The sequence below is a fragment of the Emydura macquarii genome, unplaced genomic scaffold (genome assembly GCF_026122565.2).
Source record: "Emydura macquarii macquarii isolate MOO-44397 ecotype Brisbane River unplaced genomic scaffold, CSIRO-AGI_Emac_v2 contig_2676, whole genome shotgun sequence".
Taxonomy (NCBI): domain Eukaryota; kingdom Metazoa; phylum Chordata; order Testudines; family Chelidae; genus Emydura; species Emydura macquarii.
In genome coordinates this window covers 40,948,766-40,965,206 of record NW_027132813.1, presented here as the reverse complement: position 1 = coordinate 40,965,206, position 16,441 = coordinate 40,948,766, and the positions used below count along the sequence as shown (strand labels likewise).

General features: G+C 39.9%; 1 protein-coding gene across 1 annotated transcript in view; it reads left to right on the top strand.

Moving 5' to 3' along the window:
* PPP3R1 (protein phosphatase 3 regulatory subunit B, alpha) overlaps positions 1 to 16,441 on the top strand; it is a 69,174-nt gene that overhangs the window by 24,833 nt on the left and 27,900 nt on the right. Inside the window, exon 2 of the mRNA XM_067565275.1 lies at positions 7,898 to 7,937. Within this exon, the coding sequence (XP_067421376.1) occupies positions 7,898 to 7,937 (40 nt within the window). The remainder of the gene's footprint in view (positions 1 to 7,897; positions 7,938 to 16,441) is intronic.

Below are 16,441 nucleotides of genomic sequence, written 5' to 3'. Positions count from 1 at the left end.
GCCTAAAGACTTTCATTTCCTTCTTCTTGCAACCTCTTAAGTGCAAATGTCTTTATATCTGGTGAGCCAAATTCACTGTGTACCTTCTAGAATGATTTTAGATGTCCAGGCACACTTTCTCCTTTTTCTTTTCACTTTTGTGTGAATTATAATGTTTCCCCCCACCCTCTGTTTTAAGTGCTCCATTAACCTATGTGAGTGCATGGGCAAATTACTGTGGATGGAACTTCAGGATATTTGATATTTTTAACGACTGGGTACTAATTATTACTAGGTTACCTACAAAATACAGAGTATTGTAAATCTGTATGGCTTTTGTAGGTGCTATTGTAACTTTGCAGATTTTCACTGGTGTCTAGTTCACTTCTGGATAGTTCACTACAGTCTGGTTATAAATAAGTTTTTAAAGTTACCAAATTTTTATTCAAGTTGTGATATGGTTATCTCCATTCTTATATTCACACACCATGGTAAACATATGGTTCCTAACTATACAGATGTTTGACTTGGCTTGTGAGCAAGGCTCAAGTATGAATGTTTTACCAAGCATTTTCTGGGCAATAGTGTCTTCATAGCAGTAACCAAGTACCAGTTTTTTAAAACAAATCTTTCACTTCCTGCTTAACCATGACAAGCCTCATTTTGCCACTTCAGTGCAAGTTTTGCTGGAGAGTAGAAATCTTGTGCTACTTACTACTAGCGTACTTATCTGAAATGGAGAAATCACGAGCAAATGAAGACTATCCAAGCAGATCTTGACTTGGTAAATCAAAATGTGGAAATGTCAGTGTGACCTGGATCAGTATCAACCGTTGCCAAGTAAAACTGGTGGCAGTCAAAATCTGGTATTGCCATGTGCAAGACAACCAGAGTTCTGTACTGCTTGGATCACCTGCTGCTTTTGTGAAAAAATGTACAAGTTTCCTGCACCAGACTGGCATTGTGGTCTACTTCGTAGTTGAAAGCTTTGTGACAACTACAACATATGGAAAAGGAGAAGAAAGAGGACTTTGGTCATGACAGGTAGTATGTTTAATCTTTAATTTGATACTGTGGGAAAGGAGTTCAGGAAATAAAATGGGGAGAGGGGGAATCAGGTATTTTGTGCTGGATTTTGTGTGTTTGATGATATGACTATTGAAGGTGGCTTGCCTGCAAGACTCATTGATACTGGGCTGCCAACCTCCATTCTCCATGAAAGACTTGTCACTGCCATTGTTATACTGACAGTGGTGATGGGTGATGTCAAACACCTTTCATGTGGACCTGGACATTGAATTCACCTGGAACTACAACCCTGCTAATATTGTAAAACAAGATCCCCAGTCCTCCTGATCCCTCAAACAGTGACATTGACCTGGTTGCCAACTCATTGATTTGTTGCACTTTCCAGTGCTGCCTTTGGGAGGTGTGGAAACATATGCAAGAAGTATTACATTCTGTATGTTGACATAGACCCATTGTAGCATCCAAACACCGCAAGTGAAAAAAGTACAAACATCGATAGTACTATATTTCATTTATCTGAGTAGCTTCAATATATAAAAGTAGCGGCCTACACTGCTGTATTGAAGCAGTCAGTAATCCTAAGGCCATTTGCTGCTTGGTCAAGTAAAGATAAACTCATCTTGCTTTGGATCAACCTTTAAGCTGTTGCAGAGACCATATTGAATCTCAGACACCTACTCTTTAGTTCATGAACCAAACTAATACTAAAAGCCTGCTTGCCACTGGTTGAGATAATTCACCGTTCTGGCCCATCAGGCTTTGGGCATAAGCAGTTATCAAAGCATTTAGTAGAGTGTCAGGGTGTACAAATAATCTCTCATACTTAACATCATTTTTGGGACAGAGAAATTTGAGATAGGGCAGCCATAAAACTTGCCTGGTTTGTCTGCATTAAAAGGCATTGAGGTCAGAATAACTTTCATGAAAGCATTTATAAAAAGAAAACTAGTTAATGGATTGTACTTTTCAACGCTTTGTTCAAGCTTCTGACTAGTTAATACAGAAACTTGATGGTTCACACAGTGCAGCAAAGTAGGATATAATAAAATATTCTTAGAAAATTTTTTACAACGTGTGTTCTCTTGAAAGATAGTGATACACATTTTAAGGTAATCTTTCCTAGTTAGGAGACTATATAACTGCCTATTGTCTTGGGAGTTTGCTTATTTTTCCCATTGTACCTGCCAGCTGTAAAGTTTGAGTTTTTTACAAGTAGCAAACTATCTTTGTTTATCTTGCTGTATGGGTGGAGTCTTTTCGACAAGTCATCCATAACTAATTTGCCTTTGAGCAGCATGTGGCAAATCATTTCCAAAAAGAGAGAAATTGTGGTGCTAACTCTAAATAACTGCCCGAGGAAGGGAAAAAAAATCAAATAAGTTTTTGTAGATAAGGTGCACAAGAGGAAGAATAAGTGGGATAATTGAATATCCTCTATGGGGGGGGGAGAGGCCCAGCTGCAGAAGGGAAGAGAGGGGATCAGAGATTGCATGTGATGTTGCAATTGATTCTTAATACCATTTTAGCCATGGTTTACAAAGCCTTGGTTCATCAAAACATATACTCCCAGTTTGCCTACTTCTTTCATTCTTTCTTTACACTTTTTGTGCTGCTTGTACTCTCCACCTTTGTACCTGATGAACAAGACAACATCCTTATGGTATTCACAGCTGTGAATTGTCCATATGTGGATTCGTTTTACAGTTTTTAGAAAATTATTTTTCTGAGACAAGTTTCAAGATGTAATTTATGGTTCATAGATTTGCCACCTGTTGGAACTCAAGCAGTTGGATAAACAGTTGCACCTGGGGGATGTGAGTGAGCCATCCTGTGTATATATTGAGCTGTCAGGCTGGCATGTTAGAATCCAGTTACACAAAACATGGTTCTAATGTAGATGGGGCCCATTTTAAGCTAAATCTTCATACTTTTGAAAAACTGGAAATCTTGCTTTTTGGGTACTATAAGCATTGTCCCTTGTACTTGGTGGCACATTAGACTTGAACTGTGGTAAAATCTCCCAATGTATGTAGCAGTGTGTATGAAATAAATGAAGTGTATTAATAGAACTATCTGAGGAAGCTTGCTCGATACCTACGTGCCCTTTTACTTGCATCATTTTAATTATCACCACTTTAAGTAGCCGCTTCCAGATACCCGATTTTGGATGGCAGTAGACCTAACTGGGAAATAATGTAGAAGAAGCGCCACATGTTAGAGTACTAGATAACTTGAGAAAATGGCAAAGAATTTCAAACCTCTATCTCTTAGCTTGATTTCAGAACAATAGTGGAACAACTGTTCATTTGTTGATGTGAAATAAGTTGGTGGTCCAGCTCCTACTGGACAGGTGTCCAAATATTACATATCGTTATTTGATGGTGGTTTTAGCATGAATAATTCAATTGTGCATTAAATTATATAAACTTATATTTCTAACGATAGCAAGTTAACTATTATTAAGAACATTGGATAGTATGAATTTCTGATTTGACTGTTAAAATATCAGGCATTAAAAGTAGACTTGGCAAATTTGCACAAGGCACGTGGATGCCCATTAGAATTATAAACCTGTGAATTAGCAAATAAAGAAAAGCACATTTACTGCATATTTTATTTAGCTTTTATAGTTCAGAATATACTATAGTGCAGTATATTTTATAAAAGAAATAGAAGTTTTAGTAATATTAAATCCTACTCTAGTATCTGCCATTAACTCTTTGAGATGCAGAGAGAGTGCCATTTTGTATATGAAGTATGCAGTGTGCAGATTAGCAAGAATCCAATGAAACTGTTCTTTCAAGAAGAAAGTATAGAATACCATGTGAAAAAATTCTACATTAATCTAATTTTCCTCTTGTCAAAGATGCTCAATAGTATAGTATCTCATTCCTACTATGTGTGTCTTGCCTGATGCCAACACCATCACACTTGGAAAATAGTCACAGCAGTGATTGTTAGAGGGAGAGAGAGCTTATAACCTCCATCCATGGACTAAGAGCATCAACTCTGTAATTCACTTAGGACTGGTCTAACTACAAAGTTTTGTCTACAAAATTCAGCTTTTGTTTACAAGACAGTGGAGGTGTACACACTTAAATACTCCTTCCACTGATGTAACTCCCCTGCGATGCTGACATAACAAAACCATCTCAATGAGAGGTGTATGGCTTATCTCAGTGTAGTTAGGGCAATGCAATGTCAGTGCAGACACTGGCTGTTGGCTGTCATTCTTGTCAATTTCACAGTTCTGTTGGAGTCATGAAATGGACAAAAAAGCTGGGCAGCTAGAGCCCAGCTACCCCCGCTCACCTGGAGAGCTGAGCTGCTGGACCTTTGGCGAGAAGCCTGGGCAGCTGGACCCCGGCTCCTGGCGGGGAACTGGGAGGGAAGAAGCCCCGGGTGGCTTCCCCCGGCTCCTGGCAGGGAACAGGCTGGAGGGGGCAGCTCACCCGGGAGCCTATGGGACAGCCGGGCTCCGGGCAGGGAGCTGCCAGTGAAGTTGAGAGACCTCCCTACACTACTCCTCTTAGGTCAGTGGAAGTACTCCTGGTAAGGACGTACTCCATGACCCAAGGAGGGTAGTAGGGACATGAGTCACCACAGTAATTAATGCAGTGGCTGTAAGTCGACCTAAGGTAGGTTGACTTATTTTTGTAGTGCAAAGTAAGGACTTGTCTACACTATCTGTGACACCACAGTGCAGAGTCTTACCTCACCTGCACCTCCACACATTATTACTGTGTTATTTGAGGGACAAAACAGAAAGAACTACTTATGTTATTGGTAGGCCACTTAATAAAAACCATATTTTAAAACCATTTCTCTTTGCATTACAATATCAAAATAAGCAGCTATATTTGTCTTCCTTTTTTTGGTTGGGGGAGAATTTAAGTTAAAATGTTTGTCCTGTCTAAGCCCTAATAATGAATCAGATTTAATATTTAGATTCTTGCAAGGTAGTCCATGATTGAGTACTAAAATCATATTTTATGGACCGAAGTTCTGCCCCATCCCTTCCCCCAGGCATGAAGTAAGAGGTGTATACTTTAGCAGCTGTTACACACAAGTTAGTTTGGAAGCTTTTGTTTTCTGAAGAAGAGGATATAAGGGAGTAGGCTGACCAAATACCAAGTGCAGCAGAAAGACCATTTTGCTAGAGATCATAAAAAAAAAAAAAAAAAAAAAAAAAAAGCCAATTTTTCATAGGAAATTTTGTGAATATAAGAATTCAATGGTATTTGCACATCAGATATTAGCAATAATTAATTTTTAAATGATTACTAATAAGAATGAAAAAATAATTTTGATGTACTGTTAAAATCAAATTGATACACTCTGCTCTGAGATAATTAATTTTCATTGTTTAGGCATCTGGTATTCTGGATAAGGGACCCCATACCTTTGTATTTGTCCAAGTCACAGGTTTACTGGCAAGAATATGAACCTCAGTATGAATAGCTTTTGCACTTACTCCTGAAAACCAAGCTCAAAGTTTAAGATCTTTTTAAGAATGCACTAGACTTTTGGATTCTCTCAGGGAATGAACACTCAACACAGCACAACAGATAAGTGATTAATTTTTAACTACCATATATTTTATGATGTTTAGCAAATATTAGATATAAACCGGATAATGTGATTTACAAGTTCTCTTGTCTTCTTTCTAGATACAAAAGTTCCAGTTCAGGATAGGTAAGCATTTTTCTCCTTTCTCAATAGCAGCACTAGTTTTACAGAACATAACTTTGCTTAGTTGAAATTCAGTCTTTGTTTTTTGTTTTTTTTTCCGTCCAGTCCCTCCAAAGTTTACCATACTCCTTCATGTAAATAATTATTAAATTCTTTTCATTGCAATTAGAATATGCACCTAGGTATATTTACTCAATTTATTAATTTAAATAACTCCACACATTATCTTTCCTTATAATATTTCTCATGTCTCAGAAATGTTTTATGTTTTTGTTGCCAGATTGATTTCTGTTGTAGATACCAGGATTGAATTTTGTCCTAATCCATAATGGGTTCAGAACAGTCTTTTAATGCAGTTAATACATGGGTGTATTGTACATATAAGTCCACTGTGTTTTTTAATACAACTTTCTCCTTTAATTTACAGCCTTCCAGTCTGGTGTTTTTCTTACCACTTCATGCCTCATCCTTTAAGAATGGCCTGTCCGGATCCTCTGGTTCCTGTTTCTGCCTGTCAAGATTTTCTTTGGTTCTGTTTCCCCACATTCCCAGAGATCTCTTCTGCATCTTTTAGGCTTTGACTACGTATATTTTACTCTACATTTGTTTTCCTAAGTCTTATTGTAGTTCCACCAAAGGTCTCCCATGTAGCACTGACAGTTCTGATGTTCCTTTGAGGTCCTTGCTGGTGAAAAATGTACCTTCATGGAAGCTTCCCTGGACTATGAATCACACTTCTTAAATTGTTTTCCCGGTCCTAACTGTCCCTATTTAAATTTTTATTCCAGTTCTTTATCTTCATAATATAAGCTATAAATAGACATTTAGGGAGAAAATGAAGGATACATGTTTAACTGATCTATAAAAATTAGATGGGCATAGAGTGCTTTCTAAGACAGAGTGGGGGAAAATAGCAAATATATTGCTACAAAAAGGATTCCTCTTAAAGGAGGACTTAGGATTCATGAGATGTTTGCTCCACTCCTTCCTCCTATTATTGACATGCACTCACACTCCCAAGCTAAATGTAGGATTTCTTTTCCATGAAGCAATTTTCTGTGGCCTCTGAGTGATCTTAAGTAGTCATTCTCTTCCAGAGTGCTGAACTGGTTAACGCTTCTCAATCCACTGTTTTAAAGGAGCACTGTCATCTTCCATTTTTTTAAATAGTCTAACTTTAAATTTATTACATTTTCTGATGGAGAGCTCTTTAAAAACAGTCCTGAAATTATTTTTAAAAATCCCTTAAATTTTGTATAGGATTTTTCTACTTCCAAGCTTGTTTATTAAGGCTCTTTACAGTTGTCCTGTTTCCCACTTGCTGACTGCTGAATAACCCTGATTGTGCACAGAGTGTTCAAATGCACGAAGTGAAAAATGTGTGAACCGAAAAAAATGTAACTTTCACTTTTAGTAATCTTTTTGGTGTTCTTACTACAGTCATTACAAAATTCGCAAATACACTTTTTAAGTTGACCATTTCTAAGATTCTGTTATAGCAAATTTAGTTAGTTTTTAAAAAATTCTTTGTTTTATATTCCAGTCTCTCACCATGGTGTTACATCAAGATATTACTTATGTATTTAAATCTCAATATATTAAGACATTTCCAATCTTCTAAGGAAGAGAATAACCATTTGTGTGCTTCATTTCTCCTATGAATGGCTTTTTTGTGTGTATGTGGAGGATGTGGATGGGGCCTGTTCTAATACTATTCCACAGTTGAGCAATGTAAGGTTCTCCATGTTAATACATTATAAGGACGTGTATTCCTTTTTGTGAATCTAAAATAAAACTATAAAGCACCTTTTGTGTGAAGTTTGAATCATTTACATTTATTTTAATATAACCTGTCATAAGCACGTGCACAATAGCATATAACATGCGACTTAATGTTTAGGATATAGGCTTGGGGTTTTACTAGCCACTACAAACCTCTTGATAGATATTTTCGTGGAAATACCATTGCTATCCTTAACTGTTAGAAGTTCTTCTCTTCCGCATGATAACCAGTTAAAATTTACTTTTGTATCTGTTGATAATGCAGAATTATGTACACTGACAGTAATCTGTATTTAAAAAAACAAACAAACAGAACACACTATAATGTTTATAGCTTCATATATAAACTTTAACATTGTTAAAATTAGTTCTTCTGAGCTTGCTTTGTCACTAATAAAACTTCTTTGTTTTTCAGGGAAATGAGGCAAGTTATCCTTTGGAAATGTGCTCGCACTGTAAGTCCATTCTTTTTTGTTATAATGATTCAGCTAATAATGTGTTTTTATGTGTGTGTGAAAGAGAGACTGACTGCAGTGTAGTTGTGTCAGTTCCAGGATATTACAGAGACGGGGGGAGGATGGGTAATATCTTTTATGCTCTCTCACCAACAGAATTTGGTACAATAAAAGATATTACCTCACCCACCTTGACTGACAGACTGATTTTTCCCTTTTATGGAAAGCTTGATAAAAACTTTTCTTCTGATTCTTTATTGTTCGCTCACCTTTTGTCTTAGGCCTGGTCTATACTGGCTGCAGATTTCAGCGGCAGTCGACCGGAGATAAGCTACATATAGTAATTTGCGTATTTCCCGTCAACTTCCTAATGTCTACTTACTGCGGCATCTCCACTGTGCCGATGGGAAATGCCCTCCTGTCGACGCAGCGCTACGCTTTTTGCCGGGATGGATTTACAAAGTCGACTTCCTGGTTCGATTGAGCGAGTCTTCACTGCCGCTCAGTCGAACCTGCAGTATTGATCCTGCACTACTGGCTGTGCTGCCGACAGTTTAGACATAGCCTCAGACTAGATTGTAAGCTCTTCAGGGCTGGGACAGTCTTTTACAATTCCTATCATAATAGAATGCCTATCCTGGCCATAATACACATGCTAAATAATAATAATAATAATTTGGCTGTTCAGGATAACCAAGCATAGAGAAATCATTTTCCAACACATTTCGCACTAAGTGAAAAAGTACTTTAAAAAAAGGCCTCTGTGCTAGTGCCTTTAACATGTTACAGGAAATCCTTTTCAAGTGGTAGTACACGTGTATTCCACTCAGGTGTGCGTGCACCCAGCCTAACAGTACCCATAGAGACTTGTTCAGACTCTCTGGCCTCTTAGCCATCCCCCTGCTTATTTAAGGGCAGATCCTTCTCATTGCCCAGGGATTAAGTTGGAGTGCTCAGTGTGGTTTTTATGTCACGCTGTGTTTCACAGTGTTTCTGATTTTTTTTTTCCTGGGTAGAGTAGTTAGTAGTACCCTTGGGTTTAGTTAGATAGATAGGATTGCCTGGTGTGATGCCCTTACCAGTGTATAAACACTGCCCGTTACGTGTAGTAGCTATCCCCAATAGTGATTCCCACACTCACTGTTGATTGTCCATTGGGGAAGGGCACATTAAAGAAAGGAGCTCCATCTGCATGTCCTTAAAGAAAAGAACATTGGTGGTCAGAGACTGCACTTGAAGCAGTACCTTCTTGAGCAGGCCATGAGGTCTGCTGTTGGCACTGGGGACCTCCACAGATCATTGGGCCCCCCCAGAGGGCATCTGAGCCGGCGAGGGTGGTAGGCCAGTTTTGGATTCCTCTCCTAGGAGAAAGGGGAACCATTCTCCTTCTTCTGGTCCTTCTAGTAAAAAGGTCTCCTACAATGAACTGGGGCCATTCCAGAGCTGGGATGGATTCCTCCTTCCCTTGTAAGGTGAGTGCAGGCCAGCACTGTGATTCATCTGATATGTGAGCTAGAGCAGGGCCGTCTGAGCTCTTTGCTAGCAAGGCAAGAGTAAGTGGACTCAGTAACATTCACTCCAGTACCATTTGTGAGACTTCCATTGAGTCTGGCACAGATGACATCAGTGTGGGCACAGACAACATTGATGTGGCATTGACTGTTTCCATGCAAGTGGCATATCAGATAGCATTGGACTTGCTTCCCTGTCTTCTGTTCCTGACTCTCGACTAGTTCAGGAACGATCAGATGTGGTGGCTTCTTCTGTGTTCCAGGGCTTGTTGCATACCTGCTGTTGTTGGCACCATCTTCTGTGCCTGTTCCAATTCAGGGTAAAGAGTTGATATCTCCTGTCTTTTTGGTACTGAGGGGTTTACAGTGCAGGTGCTATCTTTGGTGCTGAAATGACTGTGGTACATGCTCCATCTGTGGGACTGATGCCGGCTTTGATTTCAGTACCTACATCTGCTCTGCTACCCAGTGTGAGTTCAAAGCCCCCATCAGTACTTAAAGCATTGAATGTTTTACCTTTGTTGGTATTGATGTGTCCTTGTCTTCTGGACTTCAGATGAGGCTGGATGCTTTCTTGCCTCTCCCAGGGGATGGCTCCTTCGTTGCCTGTGGACTACTTGGAAGGTTCCTCAGGGTTGAGCTCAGAGATGTCTTCCTCATCTCCCTGACCTTCTCGGTATCATTCTTGAAAGTTATCAAGATCTTGTAGTGATCATCACTGGTACTGAGATCAACACTACTCCCATAGCAGGAATAGTGTTCAGTGGCCCAGTTTCTACTGGCCAGCAGTGCTGTGCCCCTATCCCCAGGGGTCTCTTTGGAACCCTGGGATATGTGCAATAGGGTGAAGTCCTGATCATCTGCTTAGTCCAGAGTAAGGTCATCTATTTTGCTGATAGCCTCCCCTTCTGAATTTCAAACACTGCAGCCACAGGTGGGGGTTGTTGCTCCTGCTGAACTGGTTCAGCCTGAATCATTGTTACAGGAACCACAAGAGATTCCACTGGCTCAGCTTCCTTCCTTCTCTTCATCACCAGATAACTCTGCAGTACTAGATTTCTTCCTCCCCTGTACCTGAGGATTTTAAATGGCATCAGGACTTCCTGAAGTGCATGGCTTCAGACTTCGGTATATAGGGTGTTTGTTCAGAACACTTTTAAGTTGCTGGTTATTCTCCAGTCCTTAGCTCCATGGAGAGTGGTTCTCTCCATAAATGAAGTGATCATGGAACCTGCCAAGACTCTGTGGAACACCCAGCATCCTTACCACCTACAGTGAGGCATACTGATAAGACATACTGTCTGCCTATGCACTGTTTTGAGTGCTTATTCTTGCATCCAATGCTTAACTCTTTGTGAGAACAGCAGCTAATGAGAGGTTAAGACGGGAAATACAAATTGATACCAAAGGACAAGGACTGTAAAAGATGGGACTTGTTGAGGAGGAAAACTTATTCTACCTCATCCTTACAAATGTGCATTGCTGAAATATGACTTTATAAATTGGGAAGCTATGGCAAAAATTACAGATCATTTGCAAGAATTCTCCAAGGAGGAGCTTAAGGTTTTGTTGCAGAAAGCTATCTAGTGGTGAAGACATCACAATAGTCAACTTTGGATATGGTGGATGCTTCTAGAGTTATGGCCTCTGCTATAACAATGAGAAGGGCTTCATGGTTGCAGAATTCTGGTATAGCTTCTGAGTCCAACAGATGGTTGAGGACTGAGTTACTCATTGATGGTAGCTTTTTGTTTTTGGACAAAACTTACAAAAAAGTTACGTTCCTTTAAGGACTCTTGAGCTGCATTGAGTTCATTGGGTGTTTTTACCCTGGCAATAAAAAGGTGTCCCTTTATGGGGCAACAGCAGCAATATCACCCTCAGCAGCCTTGTAGGTTGAATTATCCCTCTAAACAGAATTTCCTCAGAAAGGGAGACGAGTCATGTAGAAGAAGGTCTTCTGGTCCCAATTTTAACCAGTCAGTCTGTCCTTCTTTATTGTCATGCAAGCAGTCAATTTGATATTCTCTCCAAGGTCGACATTCCACTCATTGAGGTTCAAGTCATCTCTCCTGTTTGGGATAGACTATCCCACTTCTACAGGGCTTGGAATCGTTCATGACAGACAAGTGGATCTTAATCACTATTGGACTGGGTTATGCCATTCAATTTCTGTTCAGTCCCTGTTCCTACCCTCTCCCTTTCCAGCGTCTCCTCATGAGTCTCTGTATCTGCAGCAAGTTCAGGCTGTCTGGGCTTTGGGAGCCATAAGGAGGTTCCTCTTCAGAATTTGGTACTTCTTCATCCTCAGGCCCAAGGGAAAGGTGAGATCTATCCTCTATCTCCACCATCTTAACAAGTACATCAAAACACGAGATTCTGCATGTTTACTCTAGCTCAGTGATACTCAGCCCTCAGTGCTTCAGGAGCCAAAGTAGTGTTCAGGAGCCACAGTAGTGTGAATTCTTTGTTTCGTTTACTATAGTACTATATTATTCTCACAGCAAATAAGTTAATAACTTAATGCAAGTTGATAACTTATTGGTTAATAACGGAGCAAAAGCATCCTGATAAGCTAATAACTTTGATTGGTTAATAATTAAATCACAGTGTTTTAATATCATGTGCTGCAATGAGCTGCAGGAGGCACATTGAAGAGCCACTTGTGGCTTGTGAGCTTCAGTCCCTGTTACTGCCCTAGCTATCGTTCTCCCTGCATTGAATCACAGTGACTGGTTTGCTACTATTCATCTTCAGGATGTTTACTTCCATGTAGTGATTATCTCAAGGCACAGGATGTTTCTGAGATTTGTGGTTGCAGGTCACTATATCAGTATGTAGTGCTTCCCTTTGCCCTGTTTTTTGCTGTTTACAAATACATAGCTGTCCTCTGGGTATTTACCAAGTGCATGACTGTAGTAGCAGCGTGCCTCAGAAAAAGAGGAATTCATGTCTTTACATACCGGGGCAAGTTAGTGAGTTGACATCTGCACTGTTCTTTGAGATGTGGGTGCAGGTGCATATTATGCTCAGGTGTGTGAGCCCCCAGTGCACTGAAGCTGAAGAACTTTGCCTAGCAGTACCAGTAGGAGTGGCGCATGTGCCCTTTTTGGCACAAAAACAGTTATCATACAGTGTAATTGTAGCCTTGTCAGTCCCAGGATATTAGTGAGACAAGGAGGGTGAGATAATATCTTTTATTGGATCAGCTTCTGTAGGTGAGGGCTTGTTTTCATGTACAGCACTACAGTGGCACAGCTGCACCAGTGCAGCTGTAGTGCCTTAGTGAAGACACTCCTATGCTAACAGGAAAGCTTCTCCTATCAGCATCGTTAATCCACTTCCCCGAGAGGTCGTAGCCATGTTGGCAGAAGAAGCACTCCCATCAACATAGTACTGTCTACATAGGGGTTAAGGTTATAACTGTTGCTTGGGTGTAGATTTTTCACCTCCGCCTGCCAGTCCTCTCTGACCCCTTTCTGACAAATGACCAGGTAATGCGGGAATTCCTTTTGTGAAACTTCCAGCTCCTGTTTCAGGTCTCGTTTTAAATCTACCTGGCCATTTTTGTTTGCTGCAAGCTCCTCCATTATTTGTTCCACCTTGAGTCATCAAGAATACGAGTTCACAATCTGTCCTGGGGAATAGGATCCAGTTCCAACACCAGTTTTGATCCCAAGCAGCTAGTCAGTTTTTGGGGCCCTGGAGCTGTTCCAGTTGGAAGTAGAAAGGGATGGAGTTTGTATTCTCTTTGAAGCAGTCTTTGTTATATGCAAGACATGTACAAAGTCCTTCTCCAAAACAGGAGGAACTAAGAACAGAAGGTGCAGTTTCTAAGGAGCTTACAGCTCCAAGCCTCTTTAGCCAACACCAAACCCAAAAGTGCTCTCTCTAGCTTTTCTGACAGTCACACTGTGCTCAGAGAGCTCCTGCTTGGCTTTCTTGCTTTTTTCCGTCGCCTTTCTGTTCTTGTCTGTTCTTTGTGTTTCCTTCCCATCCTACCCCCATAGAAAGCACAAACAACACTCAGCCAAAGCTCCTGGGCAAGTGTTCCAATCCCTTTTTGTCTGAGATGGGGGGCTTCTGATTAACTCATTCTGACAGTTATGTTAGTTGAAGGGTGTGTTCACACTCAATCTAAGAAATTTGTGATCCAGGCAGTCCCCACTACATCTCAGCATAACAGAATGTATGAAAAATAATTACAACAAAAATCAAGCTCATATGTCTAGGGTTTAGGTCAAAGGATGGCAGGCATTAACTAGTCAAGAAGGATTCATTTAATTCTATCTTCCATTTTGAAATACTGGTATTTTCAGTTGGTAAATGAGCCTGGGATGTAACCAGGCTCCTAATATTTGGCATTTATTCAAAATTGAGATCTTCTGCCTGAGAAAAAGCTACTAACACTTAACACTGGCTTATACTTTGTGAAAATTTTATTTGAATCAGGTTATATCAGGATATCAATATGAAAGTTTTATCACTGCAAAAAGCCATGAAGAAAACTTAAATTTTACAATACATTTTATTTCAGTATCTGAGACTAACATCTATTTTCTGTACTTAAGAAATTGTAAATGGCAATCTGAAACCATGAAAAGGATTAAACCAGCTGTGTGTAAGCATATGCAAGACAAGTGGTTGAATGCATTCTCAAGGGCATTATCTTTTTGACATTTGACCAACAGAGGCTGTCCTGGTTGCTTTCTCTGAAACATTATATGTGTGTATCATACAAGACTCTGTAGAGGTGAGAGCTTTGGCTGAAGGTCTCCTTTATTTTGAGATCTCTGCAATCCATTCTAATGAGAAACTTTTATCTTAAATAGCTTATTTTTAAAATGAATCTCAGGGCATATTTTGTTCTCATCAAGCTTATCCTCTAGCAATATTTTGGTAAAATCCATGTTGACAGACTGAAAACTACAGAGATTAAGATATTTTGCAAAACTGCCACCTTATAGACCATTTACTATCATTATCTTTATGCTGATATTTAAGAGTGCCTGAAATTTAGGCTTCTAAATCCTTATTTAGTCATCTTAAATGTCTGGATTTTCAAAAGTGTGGGGTACTCTTCAGTGAAGAGATGCCGGATGCTCAGCATGTTTGAAAATCCAGACTCTCATTTAAGGTGCCTATGTAAAGACTTAAGGCCTGATCCGAAGCTCATGAAAGTTAGTGGGAGTCTTTCTGTTGATTTCAATCAGGTTTGGATCAAGTCCTTAAGAATCTAACTTTAGGTCACATTTTTTTAACATTGACCTTACCATTTATGGAACAATGGCCATGTAATTACTAGTGACTATCGGTAACTAGCAAAATATTATTATAGTTTTTTGAGATACTTTTTATTTTTACACAGATGTAAAGTTCTTTGCATGTCTGTGTATTTCTGAAGTGCTTGGCACTGTAGTATCTTGACACTGATTTGCATGTGAACAGACTGCCAGCAACAAAATTGTATCTTTAAAAACTTCATGGATCCATGTATTGATTTTCCTCTCTTCACCATGGTTTCAGAGCAAGTCTACATGGCATGTTACTGCATTAAAAGCCAGGATGTGAATCTGCAGCACGCTAGCTTGCCATGCATTAATGTCCTGTTATGACTAGTACTATGTTCTTTTATGTAAATGATAAAAATGGAAAGTTAAACTACTGGGCAGATAATACTGTAACAAGTAGATGGCACTGAGAATTAAAGACAGAAAGATGGAAATAGACAAAAACATACTTCACCTAGAGCAATTCTTACACTCTGCATTTTTTTCCCCTTCTGTTTTTTTTAAATAGAGGCTTTGTTTAAAAATATTTTTTAGAATGTGAAAGCATTTCCAAGACAATGATGATTAAATGTTTAAAGATACTATTGGAATTTTCTATCATAATGTTTGGTGAGAAACGCAAGCTTTCGAGGTTACAAAGAGCTCTTTTTTCATTCTGGGAAATGTACTAAGGGCTTAACTACAATTAAAATGCAGCCAGCAGCAGCTGCACTGCTGTAGCACCTCAATGAAGACACTACCTACATGAACAGGAGGGATTCTCATGTTGCCATAGGTGGTACTCGTCCCCGAGAAGTCTGTCTCCACTGTGGGTTAGGTCAGTTTAAATTACATTGCTCAGGTGTGGATTTTTCACACCTAATTTCCTAGTGTAGACCAGACCTCTGTGTCCCAGCTAAATAGAGGTTGTTTAGCATAAGTAGTTAATGGGCCACTTGAAATATGAATGGTCCCTTGAAATGTGTGTTAACATCTCCAGTCGTGGTTGGGATGTGGAGGTGGAAATACTCTGGATTTATGGCTTATCACTAAGGATATAATTCTGTCATGGAGGCCACAGATTCCATGATTTTCTGGGACCTCCATGAAGTCTTCTGGGGCAGGGCTGGAGGAGCTGTCAATCTGGGGCTGCCAGAGGAGAGGCTGCTGGAATAGTTGACCAATAGCCAACCCCAGCCCTGAACAGCTCATCAGGGGCTATGCCCTAGGGCCCCAGTGGTGGGGTTGGGTCAGCCCCCTTGGGGCTGGAGCAGCAGCAGCAGCCCCTGCCACAGGAGCAGTGATGGAGATGGAGTCAGCTGCAAGCCCCGGCAACGATTTCTTTGTCCCCCCTACCCTCAGAGTATTTTTAGTAAAAGTCAGGGACAGGTTGTGGGCTTCTGTGAATTTTTGTTTATTTCTACGACCTGCCCCTGACTTACTTAAAATACTCATGACAGAATCTTAACCTTACTTATTACAACAACCTATACCCTAATAACCCTCTCACCCTCGGTTTCCCCCTCCCCCATCTATAACTGGAGAGGTATTAATAGGCCACTTCACCTTGAATGGTCCCCTGAAATATATTAGCTACTTACGCTAACAATCTGTTCCACCTTCTATTTAGCTGGTGAAACTCTGAGTACATTTCCCAGACCTGAAGAAGAGTTCTGTGTAAACTTGAAAGCTTGTCTCTCTCATCAACAGAAGTTGGTCCAAT